Source organism: Muntiacus reevesi, chromosome 19 (assembly GCF_963930625.1).
Source record: "Muntiacus reevesi chromosome 19, mMunRee1.1, whole genome shotgun sequence".
NCBI lineage: Eukaryota > Metazoa > Chordata > Mammalia > Artiodactyla > Cervidae > Muntiacus > Muntiacus reevesi.
The window spans coordinates 8,520,859-8,533,189 of NC_089267.1; the positions used below are offsets into that span (position 1 = coordinate 8,520,859).

The 12,331-nt window shown below is 36.8% G+C and overlaps 1 protein-coding gene across 1 annotated transcript in view; it reads left to right on the forward strand.

Annotated features, from left to right (window-relative positions):
* COL19A1 (collagen type XIX alpha 1 chain) overlaps positions 1-12,331 on the forward strand; it is a 401,244-nt gene that overhangs the window by 218,527 nt on the left and 170,386 nt on the right. The window contains exon 15 of the mRNA XM_065911832.1: positions 4,802-4,855. Within this exon, the coding sequence (XP_065767904.1) occupies positions 4,802-4,855 (54 nt within the window). The remainder of the gene's footprint in view (positions 1-4,801; positions 4,856-12,331) is intronic.

The following is a 12,331-nucleotide window of genomic DNA, read 5'->3' on the forward strand; positions in this document are numbered from 1 at the left end:
GGGATGTTTACATCATGAATATCCTAAATACAGTCTTAAGTTTCTCTTTCAGAAAGGCAATAAATCTTTACAATTGTAAAATTTTAGGAATAACTCAGTTTAAAGTTATTTTCATAAAGCCTAAGAAGATGGAAAAAGTAAAAAAAATGGATAGAAATTATTCTTCACCAAATTAAATTGAAGAAGAAAATAATGCATAGATTATGCAAAGATTCTATATGCACAAAGACACTTAAGACATGATTCTCCAAATGGGAAAATGGTATAAACATGTAAAGCATCAGTATTAGTCAAAGATTTAAATAATCATAATAGAGATGATGTCACAAATAGTAGATGATTAATTCTTTTTTATATTTGAGCTTTCATAGACTTCAGAGTTTTTTGTTTCTTGAAGTATAACATATATACAGAAGAGTATATATCACAAGTTGTAGTTCAAAAGATTTTTTACAAATTGAATATATCCACTTTACCAACATACAGATCAAGAATCAGAGCAAAAGTTCATAATTTTTTTATTCTATTACAGTAAGAGTAGATGATTAATTCTTAGATGAACTTTAAGGCAGTTTTACTCTCAGACATCAGAGAGTGGAATGATCACTTTGGATGAGAAGTAGAGACAGGACTGAAAGTCCTCCAATGTGGTATTTAAGTCCAAGGCAAAGTTTTGAAAATAAATATAATTATATGTAGACCAGGAACCTGTTTCCTACCACTGATGCTCAGTATTATTCTATCTCTGTTTAGTTCCTTATGATCTAGTTTTATAAGTACTTACTAATTCTCTTCTGTAAGTATGGTAAAAGATAGAAAAAAGTGATTTTTTGTCCTCTAAAACTCATAGTCAACTAAGAAGGAATTATTGAAGGGTTCTGAGGCACATGCTGAACTCTGCCCAAGTTTAATTTGAGGAGCTTCAGCCTCAGTATAAGTTTTGCTAAGTGATAGGTTAATGCATTGTTTGACTTTACTAAATGCAAGGAATAGTTAGCTGGAGAATTGCAAATAACGTTCAGTTCAGTTCAGTTCAGTTGCTCAGTCGTGTCTGACTCTTTGCAACCCCATGAACCGCAGCACGCCAGGCCTCCCTGTCCATCACCAACTCCCGGAGTCCACCCAAACCCATGTCCATTGAGTCAGTGATGCCGTGCAACCATCTCATCCTCTGTCATCCCCTTCTCCTCCTGCCCTCAATCTTTCCCAGCATCAGAGTCTTTTCAAATGAGTCAGCTCTTTGCATCAGGTGGCCAAATTATTGAAGTTTCAGCTTCATCAGTCCTTCCAATGAACACCCAGGGCTGATCTCCTTTAGGATGGACTGGTTGGATCATCCTCAAATTTTAATTTCCTAATTCTGGAAAAAATATGATTTTTTAATAGTTGGTTGACCAATGGTTTACTAATGATAATATTGATATTATTTTTCTTTATAAATCAACTAATAATATTTAATAAATTCAGATAAAATATTCTGAATATTAAGGTAATAGAGCTAGGATTAAAATTTTGTCATGGATAATCCAAATAGTGAATTGGATTAAAAATATCATTGGAGATGAAAAATAATCCCACTTTTTCATCAAATTCCTTGCTGGGTCCTAGAGTTAGCAAAGGTCAGGAGTGGGGGAGTACTCAGAATCATGACTGTCTGGGAGGCATGTTAGTGGGTTTGTCTATGAGTATGTCATATCTTACTTTGGGGCTTTTAACAAAAAGTTTCTCATAAATTTTTTTAATCCATTGAATACATTCCAAGTCAAGTTTAATATTTTCATCTTATGTAGGCTTTTGCTATGTAATTTTTCTTAACTAGTAAAGGGAATGGAATTTCTATTACATGTGGCTCAGAATTAATTGTACTCTCTTGATGAATGTTCAGTATGTGTATGTTTTAGTAGCTCACATTTCAAAACACTGAAAGATCTGTCAACATTTGGATGTATATCAAAAATGTTATGTGTAAGTTTGACTAGTCATGAAATTATAATAGTTTCCAAGGGTAAAGGGGAAGAGTTTTATCTGAAGCCAGGATTGTGTCAATCTTAAAAAAATGACACAAGCCCTTGTGATTATCTTGTAACTAATCTTTGGTATATTTTGATTTGAAAATTTGCTTTTCTTATCACATCAGGAATTTACCATCCTAAAATTTACCTAATTAGGCAACTTTCTTTGGTTATCTATCGTTTGGCAGGTGTTTTTGATTAAAAAAAAAAAAAACAGAACTGATCACATTTTTCATTCCCTGGTTTTTACTCCTCCCAAATCAATAAAACATAGGCTCTACATGCCCCTGTAACATTAATTTTTCCAAAAATAGGTAAAAGAATAAATACATACATTTCATGAATACCTGCTCAGTTGTTCAGTCACGTCCAGCTCTTTGAGACCCCATGGATGGTCCCCTCTGTCCATGGGATTTTTCCAGGCAAGAATACTGGAGTATATTGCCATTTCCTTCTCCACATTTTATGGATACTTTGTGGAGGAAGACTCAGGAAGATTTGGGGAACACTGAGCATTGTTGATGGCTTGCCAGGTGGATCAACAGTGATGAATTCACCTGCAGTGCAGGAGGCACAGGAGACATGGGTTCAATCCCTGGGTCAGGAAGATCACCTGGAGGAGGAAACGGCAACCCACTCCAGTATTCTTGCCAGGAAAATCCCACGGACAGAGGAGCCTCGCGGACTACAGTCCATAGGGTCACAAAGAGTAGGACTTTGCTGAGCAATTGATCACACATGCCCGAGCATTGGTGATACATGCAGAATTTTTTGTATAAATTCTTTTTCAAAATTAGTTACAGGAATTTATATTAAATTCTGACCATTTTAATCAAAGAAAAGCTTCCAGAGTGAAAAATTAAAATATATTTGTGATATTTTTATTCTAAATAAAATTGGATGGTAAAATTACCATGCCATGACATTTGTGAAAAGTTAATTTCTATGAAAAACCCAAAAATGTATACATAGTAAATACATCCTCACAAGCACACCTGATGTTTTACTTTAAATGTAGCTATGACTTTTAAGGAAAAGTTTCATTTTATTTTATTCATTTATTTATTCATTTCATTTTATTCATTATAAAAATGAATCCTAATTTTCAAAAATTAAATGATAATGCTTCTCCTGAAGGGATGAAGGTGAATCAGATGTTCAAGTGTGTCGTTACTAGATTTCTCATATTCCAAAGAGTTTAAGGCCTTTAATATATAGTAGATTAACCATACATATTTTAAAAACCCTTTAAAAGTGCCAGCTTTACCCAAAAGTTTTTTTTCCTCTAACAATGGATTGATTTCTCATTATGATTTTTTTTTCAATAATTAACAGGTATCTGGTGTTAAATAAGACAGTGATTCTACCATTGTCCTTATAGCCTGGGGAATCATTTCCTAAATAACCATTTAAAGGGAATTATGATAAATAATTTAAAGAACAAGTACAGGCACCTTAAGATTGATGCAATAAGGCATTCATCTCTTTATGTGGACAATCCAGGGAGGTCAGGCTGGATTTTCTTGAGGTCAGTTTGTGTTCTGGAGGATGGAGGGGTCTGTGTCTAGTGTCACCTAGAAAGCTCTTACAGGTGAGCAAGCGAGAGGGTGATGGAGCAGAAGGATGCAGGAGAATAATAGATGGGTCAAATCCATCTATTTGGAGCTACATCAGTTGGACTTGGGGACTGGATGTGAAAGAGAAGTGAGAGAGGCAAGTGTGGAAGACAAGTTCTCGGTTCCCAACAAGAGCTCTAGCAGGATGGTGCGTGGGTTTACAGAGTTGGGGTGCTGGAAAAGGCCCCAGTTTTGGTGGGAGGGTCCTAAATGTGGTATTGCTGTGCTAAATTCAATTGCTGGTGAGAGCAGAGTAGGTGTATCTGGCAGGCAGTTGGATGTGTGGACCTACAAGCTCAAAGATAAGTTGAGTAAAAATCTTGGCATCATTGGGCTGGAGAAGTCAAAGTCCATGGTATAATACGAGATCATGGCCAGAGAATGGGGAGAAAATGGGCCTAAACCTGTACGTTAAAAGGCTTAATAGGGAAGGAGGAAGCAGCTAGAGAGACTGAGAAGCCTCCAGAGAGGTAACAACTAGCCGTCAATCCCAAAGACTTTAAACAGCAGCGGTATTAACGTTCTGGTTTTTGTGCTGAAAATTTCTGTGTAATAGTAATTACCTGTGAGAATCAGGAGATTCAGATTAGTGAACCTGAGATTTCCTGCACCTTTTTATAATTGAAAAAAAAAAAGGTTATTTTTTTCTACCACTTGAAAAAAATACTTTTCATGAGAAAGTATTAAGTAATGTCTATGAGGCTAAAAATTAAGTGTTGTGAATAGATGAATGTTGAAGCTAATGTCATAACCAGGTGTTTTCTCAGAGGAAAACTACAGAGCCACTCTCAACCAAAAATGCTGTTGCATTTATAGAGTTTAAATACATGAAGAGGCATTTTTTTTCTGCCTGTAATATTGTTACCATTTATTGACAGCAGGTTGATTAAAAAAAAAAAAAGACATGATTCCAATGATATGAGAGTCACCCCTGGGAGTGATCGCTGGTTAGGAATCTTTCTTTTCTTTTGTTGTGTTAACTCTGAAGATAAACCAGTCAAAGAAGGACAGTTCACCATTATTAATGTATTGTATAGTCTAAGCTTAGAAGAGCTCAGATCACTTTAAAAGTTTTTGTATAATCAATAAAATTAGTATTCATTTTCACAGCATTCTTTGCAAGGCAGGCATGCTTGAAGTAATCTACTAATATGTGCCCTTTTTTCCTTGTAGGGTTCCCTGGGGATACAAGGCCCCCAAGGTCCACCTGGAAAAGAGGGTCAGAGGGTAAGTAAACTCAGAACAACTGGCAGGCGTACTAACTCAGAGGTTACTTATTTCTGAACACTTATAAAAATAAATTGGAATACAGCAGGAGAATGGGCAATGGGAGAATATCAACTATCTGAAAACTGAAATTTGAGATTTTGACAGAGCTTTTACAATCCAGAAAATTCTATATATTTTCCAGATTGGCAGCACAAGTGTGGAAATACTGTTTGGGTGAAATGAATTAACTGTCATTTAATCTGGAACACGTGATCCTATTTTGGGGTTTTGTTTTTTTTTTTTTTTTGCGTTAAACTCATCTTTGCTGATTTAAGTTTAATGAGTTATCTTTGTGGAGTTTTAACCTGCTCATGAATTCTGGAAAGGCTGTGGATATTAACTGCATTCTTTAGCCAAATTAAATTATTGACATTAGTGATTCTTTGTGGTTAACTTTTCCTACCTTTGAGATATGTATGTATCACGTGAACACATCGTACTTGCCGAGGGAGTATAGCGGTCACCTTCCAGTTCAGTTAGGCTTACTGGGTCCCAGTAAAAGGAAGCCTGGCGGTGAGACTTGGTCAGCCCTCCATGAACACTCTCTGGAATGGGGTACCCCATTCCTGTGGCTAACTGTTATTAACTATTTTCAAATCATGCTAAAGATTCCAAACATTTTATATGTGCTTTGTTACATGAGTAGTATTTTTAACTTTTGTTACCTCATAGATGAGAATTGCATGACTCATGGAGTGTAGATACCTTGCCTAAAATTATAGAACTAATGAAAAATCAAGCTAGGACTTGAATTTGGGCTTTCTGACTTTGGATTTCATGTTCTCTTTTACTGTCTCAGCATGTTAACCCCAGATCTCTTTCTTAGTCATTTAAATTTATTATTCCCTGTTCTGCCCCCTGGCAAATAAGTCTGTTGCCTCAGATATACGAGTCCTTCAAATATTTGAAGACCTATGGTATTTTTACCAAGGTTTGCCTTTTGTCAGGTTGATAATAAAATCCACATTCTCTAAGCTCCTCCTCTTGACTAGATTACTGACTACCTAACATGCCAGTGATCTTTCCCAGAAAACACTCATGAACCTTCTGAAGGTGTCAGTAATGGAACTGGAGGTATATATGGTATTTAAGGCAGAGTTAAGTGTGGCAAATATTCCCTGTGCCTATGGCCACAGGCTTCTATTGCAACCTAAGCACAGTGCTTCTGTGAATGGCATCACACTTTGTTTTTCCTAACTCCTTCTACTAGGGCAGCTCTCTTTTTTAGAATTTATTTTCCAGAGTTACAATTAAAAGTTTATTAGGAAAAAAAATGAACTAGATGACATCCAAGTTTGTTCAGTTAAAAAATTCTGTATCCAGTTCTTTTTCCCAGTGGCTATTTCAGTGAACATAATAGGGCTTAATAAGTTTGGATGATGAAAAAAAACTGTTGTGAATAATAGCTAACATTTATGGGCTACCTATTTCTAATTTCATTTATTTCTCACAATAGCTCTGTGAGGTAGATTCTACTACAGTGCTCACAGGGAAACAGAGTTTGTTCAGGAGCCTGAATAGAAGACATTGCTATTAAGTGGATTATGTAGATATTTTAAAACTATTTACAAAATAGTCACATCTGGGTTCTACTCTCAACACCTATGTGTATAATTATAGTTTCCCTCTTTTTAGCTCTCCAGCTCACTATCCAAGAGTTCATTAATCCACCTGATAAAGTTTTAAATAGTCTAGGGAAAAAATTGAAGATTACTTCCCTAGATTTGTGCTTTTGAGACTGTCTTAAGCATTTTACCCACTGCAGGCAGAAGACTAGATGAAATGACCTTGTGTACTTAATGCCTAAGCTTCTTATTTTGTCACAGTCATGGCCAAGATGACTGTTCCATCTAGGACCATGTTTCTGAATTAACTTCTGTCTTCAACATTCAGGGGACATTTTGCTTGTAGTAACTACCCCTTCATGGAAACTGAGTGATCAGTTATACCCCCTAGTTAATCTATAAGGAGCAAAATATATAAGGAACACAATAACAAAATATCCAAAATATGTAAGGAACACATGCAACTCAGTAACAAAACATGCAACAACCCAATTTTCAACTGGACAAAGGACCTGAATAGACACTTCTCAGAAGACATACAGATGACCAACAGCTGTAAGAAAAGGTGCTCAATGTAGCTAATCATTAAGGAAAACTAATCAAAACCACTGTGAGCTATCACCCCACATTTGCTGGAATGACCAGTGTCAGAAAGACAAGAGATAAGCGTTGACAGGTTATGGAGAAGAGGGAACCCAAGCTTCCTGCTGGTGGCAATGTAATTTGGTGTAGCCACCGTGGAGAATAGTATGGATGTTCCCCCAAAAAGTAGATCTACCTTATGAGCCACGAATCTCACTTCTGGGTGCATATCTGAAGGAATGAAACCAGTATTTTGAAGAAATATGCATACTCCCATGATATGGAAGCAACCTAAATATCTATTTACTGGTGAATGAATAAAGAAAATACAGTTAAACACCCCCACACACATACAGTGTAATATTATTTCAGCCTTAATAAAGAAGGGAATCTTGCCATTTGTAACAAAATGGATGAACCTGGAGGATATTATGCTAAACGAAATAAGCCAGTCATGGAAAGACAAATACTCACTTATATGTGGAATCTGAAAATGTAAAAATCCATAGAAACAGTGAGTAGAGTGGTGATTACTATAGGATGAGGGAGAGGGGAGATGTGGATCACAGGGTACAAAGTCTTAGATATACAAGATGAATAAGTTCTGGGGACCTAATGTACAGCAATGAGAGTGTAATTAATATTGTGTTGTATACTTGAAATTTGATGAAAGAGTAGATCTTAAGGGTTTCCACCACAAAGAGGTAACTATTTGTGAGCAGATGGATCTGTTAATTAGCTTGATTATTGTAACTATTTCACAATGTGTTAAGTATATCAGATCAAGTTGTATACCTTCAATATACACAGTTTTCATTTTCAACAATGACTCAGTAAAGTAGAATGATAATAAAACTAATAAACAGAGTTTTAGTTTCAACTCCAGAAAGTAGCTTATAGTCCCTGGGTGGTTTGAGATGGAAATTATGGAGCTAAGTGGGTGAAGGTAGGCAGTGTGTCTGAATTCCTCCCTCAGTAGCAACGATTTTGTTTTTTTTTAATTTGTGTGGTAAGACCATTTAACATGAGGTCTACTCTCTTAACAGATTTTAAGTTTACAGTGAAATTGTACTTGTTTTTAAAAATAAAGTATCGTTGATTTGCAATGTCATGTTAATTATCACTGTACAGCAAAGCGACTCAGTTACATAGGCATTCCTCTTTAATATCCTTTTCCATTGTGGCTTATCATAGGATGTTAAATATAGTTCCCTGTGCTTAGCGTAGGAGCTCGTCATTTATCCATTCTATACATACAAGCTTGCATCTGCTAACCCCAACCGACCTCTCTACCTCCTGCAGTCCCCTCCTCCTTGCAACCACAAGCCTGTTCTATATACCCCTGAGTCTGTTTCTGTTTACAGTGAAACTGTACTTCCAACTTGGGCTGACGTGGTCATTTCAAGGCACCGCCTCCTTTATTTTAATGAAAACTTCTTCCCAGTCAGATCTTCACTGGTCCTACAACTGTGAATCACGGAATAGGAATTGATCCTTGTCATCATTAAATTTCATCTTCTGGATGTTAGTTTCTAACGCCATTCTGTTAGCTGTTTTCCCAGTGAAATAACTCTACTCCACCTTAAATTTTGATAAGCCTGCCCTCTGAGTCTTCATTCACATCACTAATAAATCCTGAGCAGGACAGGCCTGACTCTATGTAACACCAGCAAAGCTGCCACCTTGTCTACCATTGATGTTCGTGTGACGTGATACAAATCATGTACAAATACATTTGACCTCTCCTTCTTTCCCACCCACATTTCTTAATTTGTCTTGTAAGATAATTATAAGAGTCTTTGTCAGACTAGCTGAAATGAAAAATATTCAAATGAGGTTCTTTTAAAATAATGATGCTTCAAATTGAAATTGTACCCTAGCAAAGCTTACATTTCAGAAGGTGAGTTAACGAATAATTCAAACTTATGTATTCTTCATGATAATTATGAAGGAACATATTCAAATTATAAAGTTCAACCACTATATTATGCAAATTTACTCCATTTATAAATATGTATAGTCCAGGTAATTTTATATTACTTTTTATTCTATCTTATCAAAAGTAACAGTGTCAGAAACTAAAGAATGTAGAATTTTACAGATAATGTTAGGCAAGCTTTATTATTATTACTACTGCTTTTTCACAAATGCTGTATAGTTAAAGGAAGGCATTTAGGTCAGGTATTATTGATGTTATCCACATTTACAAATGATTATTTCCAAATGTGCTCAATGATTCATTCTGCTTTTCAGTTACTTCAAGGGGAAGCACATTAAGGAATTGACATTGACATTTGACATTGACGTCCCTCAGTCATGTCCGACTCTTCACGACCCCATGGACTGCAGCCTACCAGGCTCCTCTGTCCATGGGCTTTTCCAGGCAAGAGTACTGGAGTGGGTTGCCATTTCCTTCTCCAGGAGATCTTCCCGACCCAGGGATTGAACCCGAGTCTCCCTCATTGTAGGCAGACGCTTTACCGTCTGAGCCACCAGGGAAGTCCACATTAAGGAATAAGTATTCTTAAATATTTTCATTTAGGCCCAACTTACTGCTACAATTTCTTCTCTGCTCAAGAGTTCAGCACGCAGCTCTTTTGGACACACAAATGTACATGTCTGTGTATGTGTGTGTGTGTGTACATACACACAGACACACGCACTGAAAGCTAAGACCAGTAATTTTTCATTTCTCTGAAATTAGCAATAAAAAACAACAGAGAAACCTAGGAATTTAAAATTCTTTTCTATCGACCTATTCTCAAGAAAACCTATATTTTTTTTTACAGGTGTTTGATCAGGAAGGAGTTGATTATCACTAAGTTTATTGAAATGATATATATAATTTGTGCAAATTTATGTTCCTTACTCCTCGGTATAATGTCTTTAAGGAAAGTAGAAGAAATCATTGATTTGTTAGTTTTCCTCAACAATTAAAAAGAGAGTATCTTCTATTCTACAGTATCAGACATGAGTGTCAAATGTAAACATACCTTGAAAAAAATGTTTCCATAAAGCATTATAGAAAAATGTTAATAATGCTACTGTTATTTCTATTAAGGTGTAAGGACTCTGACTGATAGATTCCTTTTATTTTTCTCTTTAACCCTTTGTGTAGTTTTCTATATGCACAGTAAGAACATTATTTTTTCACAAGTACTACACCAAAAATTCTGTTTAAATTTTCATTAGTTGACTTTATCTTCTTCACTGTCTTATAAGCTACTAAATTTTAGATTATGTGTTCACTTAATGAAGCATAGTAGCAGTGTACTTCTTGTACTTAAAAGCTGCTGTTAACCTTAACAATATTTGGTGGTGATGTGTATCTGAGATTTGTGTTCTTCTGTTTGTGTTTAACCTCCTTATTTCTTCTTTGAATCTTTTACATGCCATTATTTTTTCCCTTTGTTATCTTTTTGAAGTCCTACAAGTAAAACGTTTCACTGACACATATTTGGGTCTCACATCTTTTATAGATAAACACAGTTTTAAAATTCAACTAATGTTGAATATTGACCCTAAGCCTCAGATAAGGATTTATCAGGGAATAGTAGAGAAGGGCATCCTGGGATCACTTGCCTGGAGACCAAGGAGATGTCTAGCTCATGATGACAGAGAAGGCCAAGAGGGTGATCAGGACAGGTACTGGAAGTAAGCAGAAGAGAGTTTCAGGGTGCATAAAGGGTTCAGCAGCATTAAAATGTGGAACAAAGTTGGGGGGAGATATTGGTTTAAAGAAGAGGTGACTGGAACTACTGCCAAAGTCTTAGTTGAATAAATGGGAGAGCATTGGAAACAAAACTTGCAAGAAAAGATATGAGAGAATTAGGGGGTGCATTGTGAGGAAGGAGAGGCCACAATGGGGGATCTAGGGGGAGGAAAGGGTGGAAACTGCATGGGAGCCCAAGAAGATGTCTTAGTGAAAAGTGGAATATTTCCTACGGCTGAGCATGTTTGTGAAAGTTTACAGGAAACACCTCAAAAGAACTGGCATTTGTACAAATTCCCTCTAACACATAGATTCCTTACGTTTCCCTGGTGGTGTAGCTGGTAAAGAATCCGCCTGCAATGCAGGAGACCTGGGTTGTATCCCTGGGTCGGGAAGATCCCCTGGAGAAGGGAATGGCTACCCACCCCAGTATTCTGGCCTGGTGAATTCTATGGTCTGTATGGTCCATGGGGTCACAAAGAGTGAGACACGACTGAAAGACTTTCACTTTTATTTTTCTTAATAAAATTTCCAAAAACATGAAAAAGATTATCATTTTGTGTGTCCTTGGATTTCTCCTTACAGTCACATTAAGTGCATGTCTGAACAACCTCATGGTTTGAAATAACCAGGGCCTGTTGTTAGTCGCTCTAGATCTCTGAAAGAACATTTATTGGAGAATCAGCTAGGGACTGCCCCAAACAGGAGACTGTTTGGCTGGACCTAGGTGACACCACGCTCTTACTTTCTCTGCTGCTGGATCCTAATTTCAATCCTGAATAGAGAATTTATATTTAAATGCCATATAAGTCATCTTATTAGAGAAGGAAATGGCAACCCACTCCAGTATTCTTGCCTGGAGAATCCCATGGACAGAGGAGCCTGGTGGGCTAGAGTCCATGGGGTCACAAAGAGTTGGACACGACTAAGGAGTATGTCAAGGCTGTATATTGTCACCCTGCTTATTAGCTTATATGCAGAGTACATCATGAGAAATGTTGGGCTGGATGAAGCACAAGCTGGAATCAAGATTGCTAGGAGAAATATCAATAACCTCAGATATGCAGATAACACCACATTTATGGCAGAAAGCAAAGAAGAACTAAAGAGCCTCTTGATGAAAGTGAAAGAGGAGAGTGAAAAAGTTGGCTTAAAACTCAACATTCAGAAAACTAAGATCATGGCATCTGGTCCCATCACTTCATGGCAAATAGATGGGCAAACATTAGGAACAGTGACAGACTTTATTTTTGGGGTTCCAAAATTTCTGCAGGTGGTGACTGCAGCCATGAAATTAAAAGATGCTTGCTCCTTGGAAGAAAAGTTTTGACCAAGCTAGACAGCATATTAAAAAGCAGAGACATTACTTTAGCAACAAAGGTCCGTCTAGTCAAAGCTTTGGTGTTTCCAGTGATCATGTACGGATGTGTTGTTGTTTAGTCACTAAGTCGTGTTGCACTCTTTTGTGACCCCGTGGACTGTAGCCTGCCTGGCTCCTCTATCCATGGGATTTTCCCAGGCAAGAATACTGGAGTTGGTTGCCATTTCTTTCTCCAGGGGAACTTTCAGACCCAG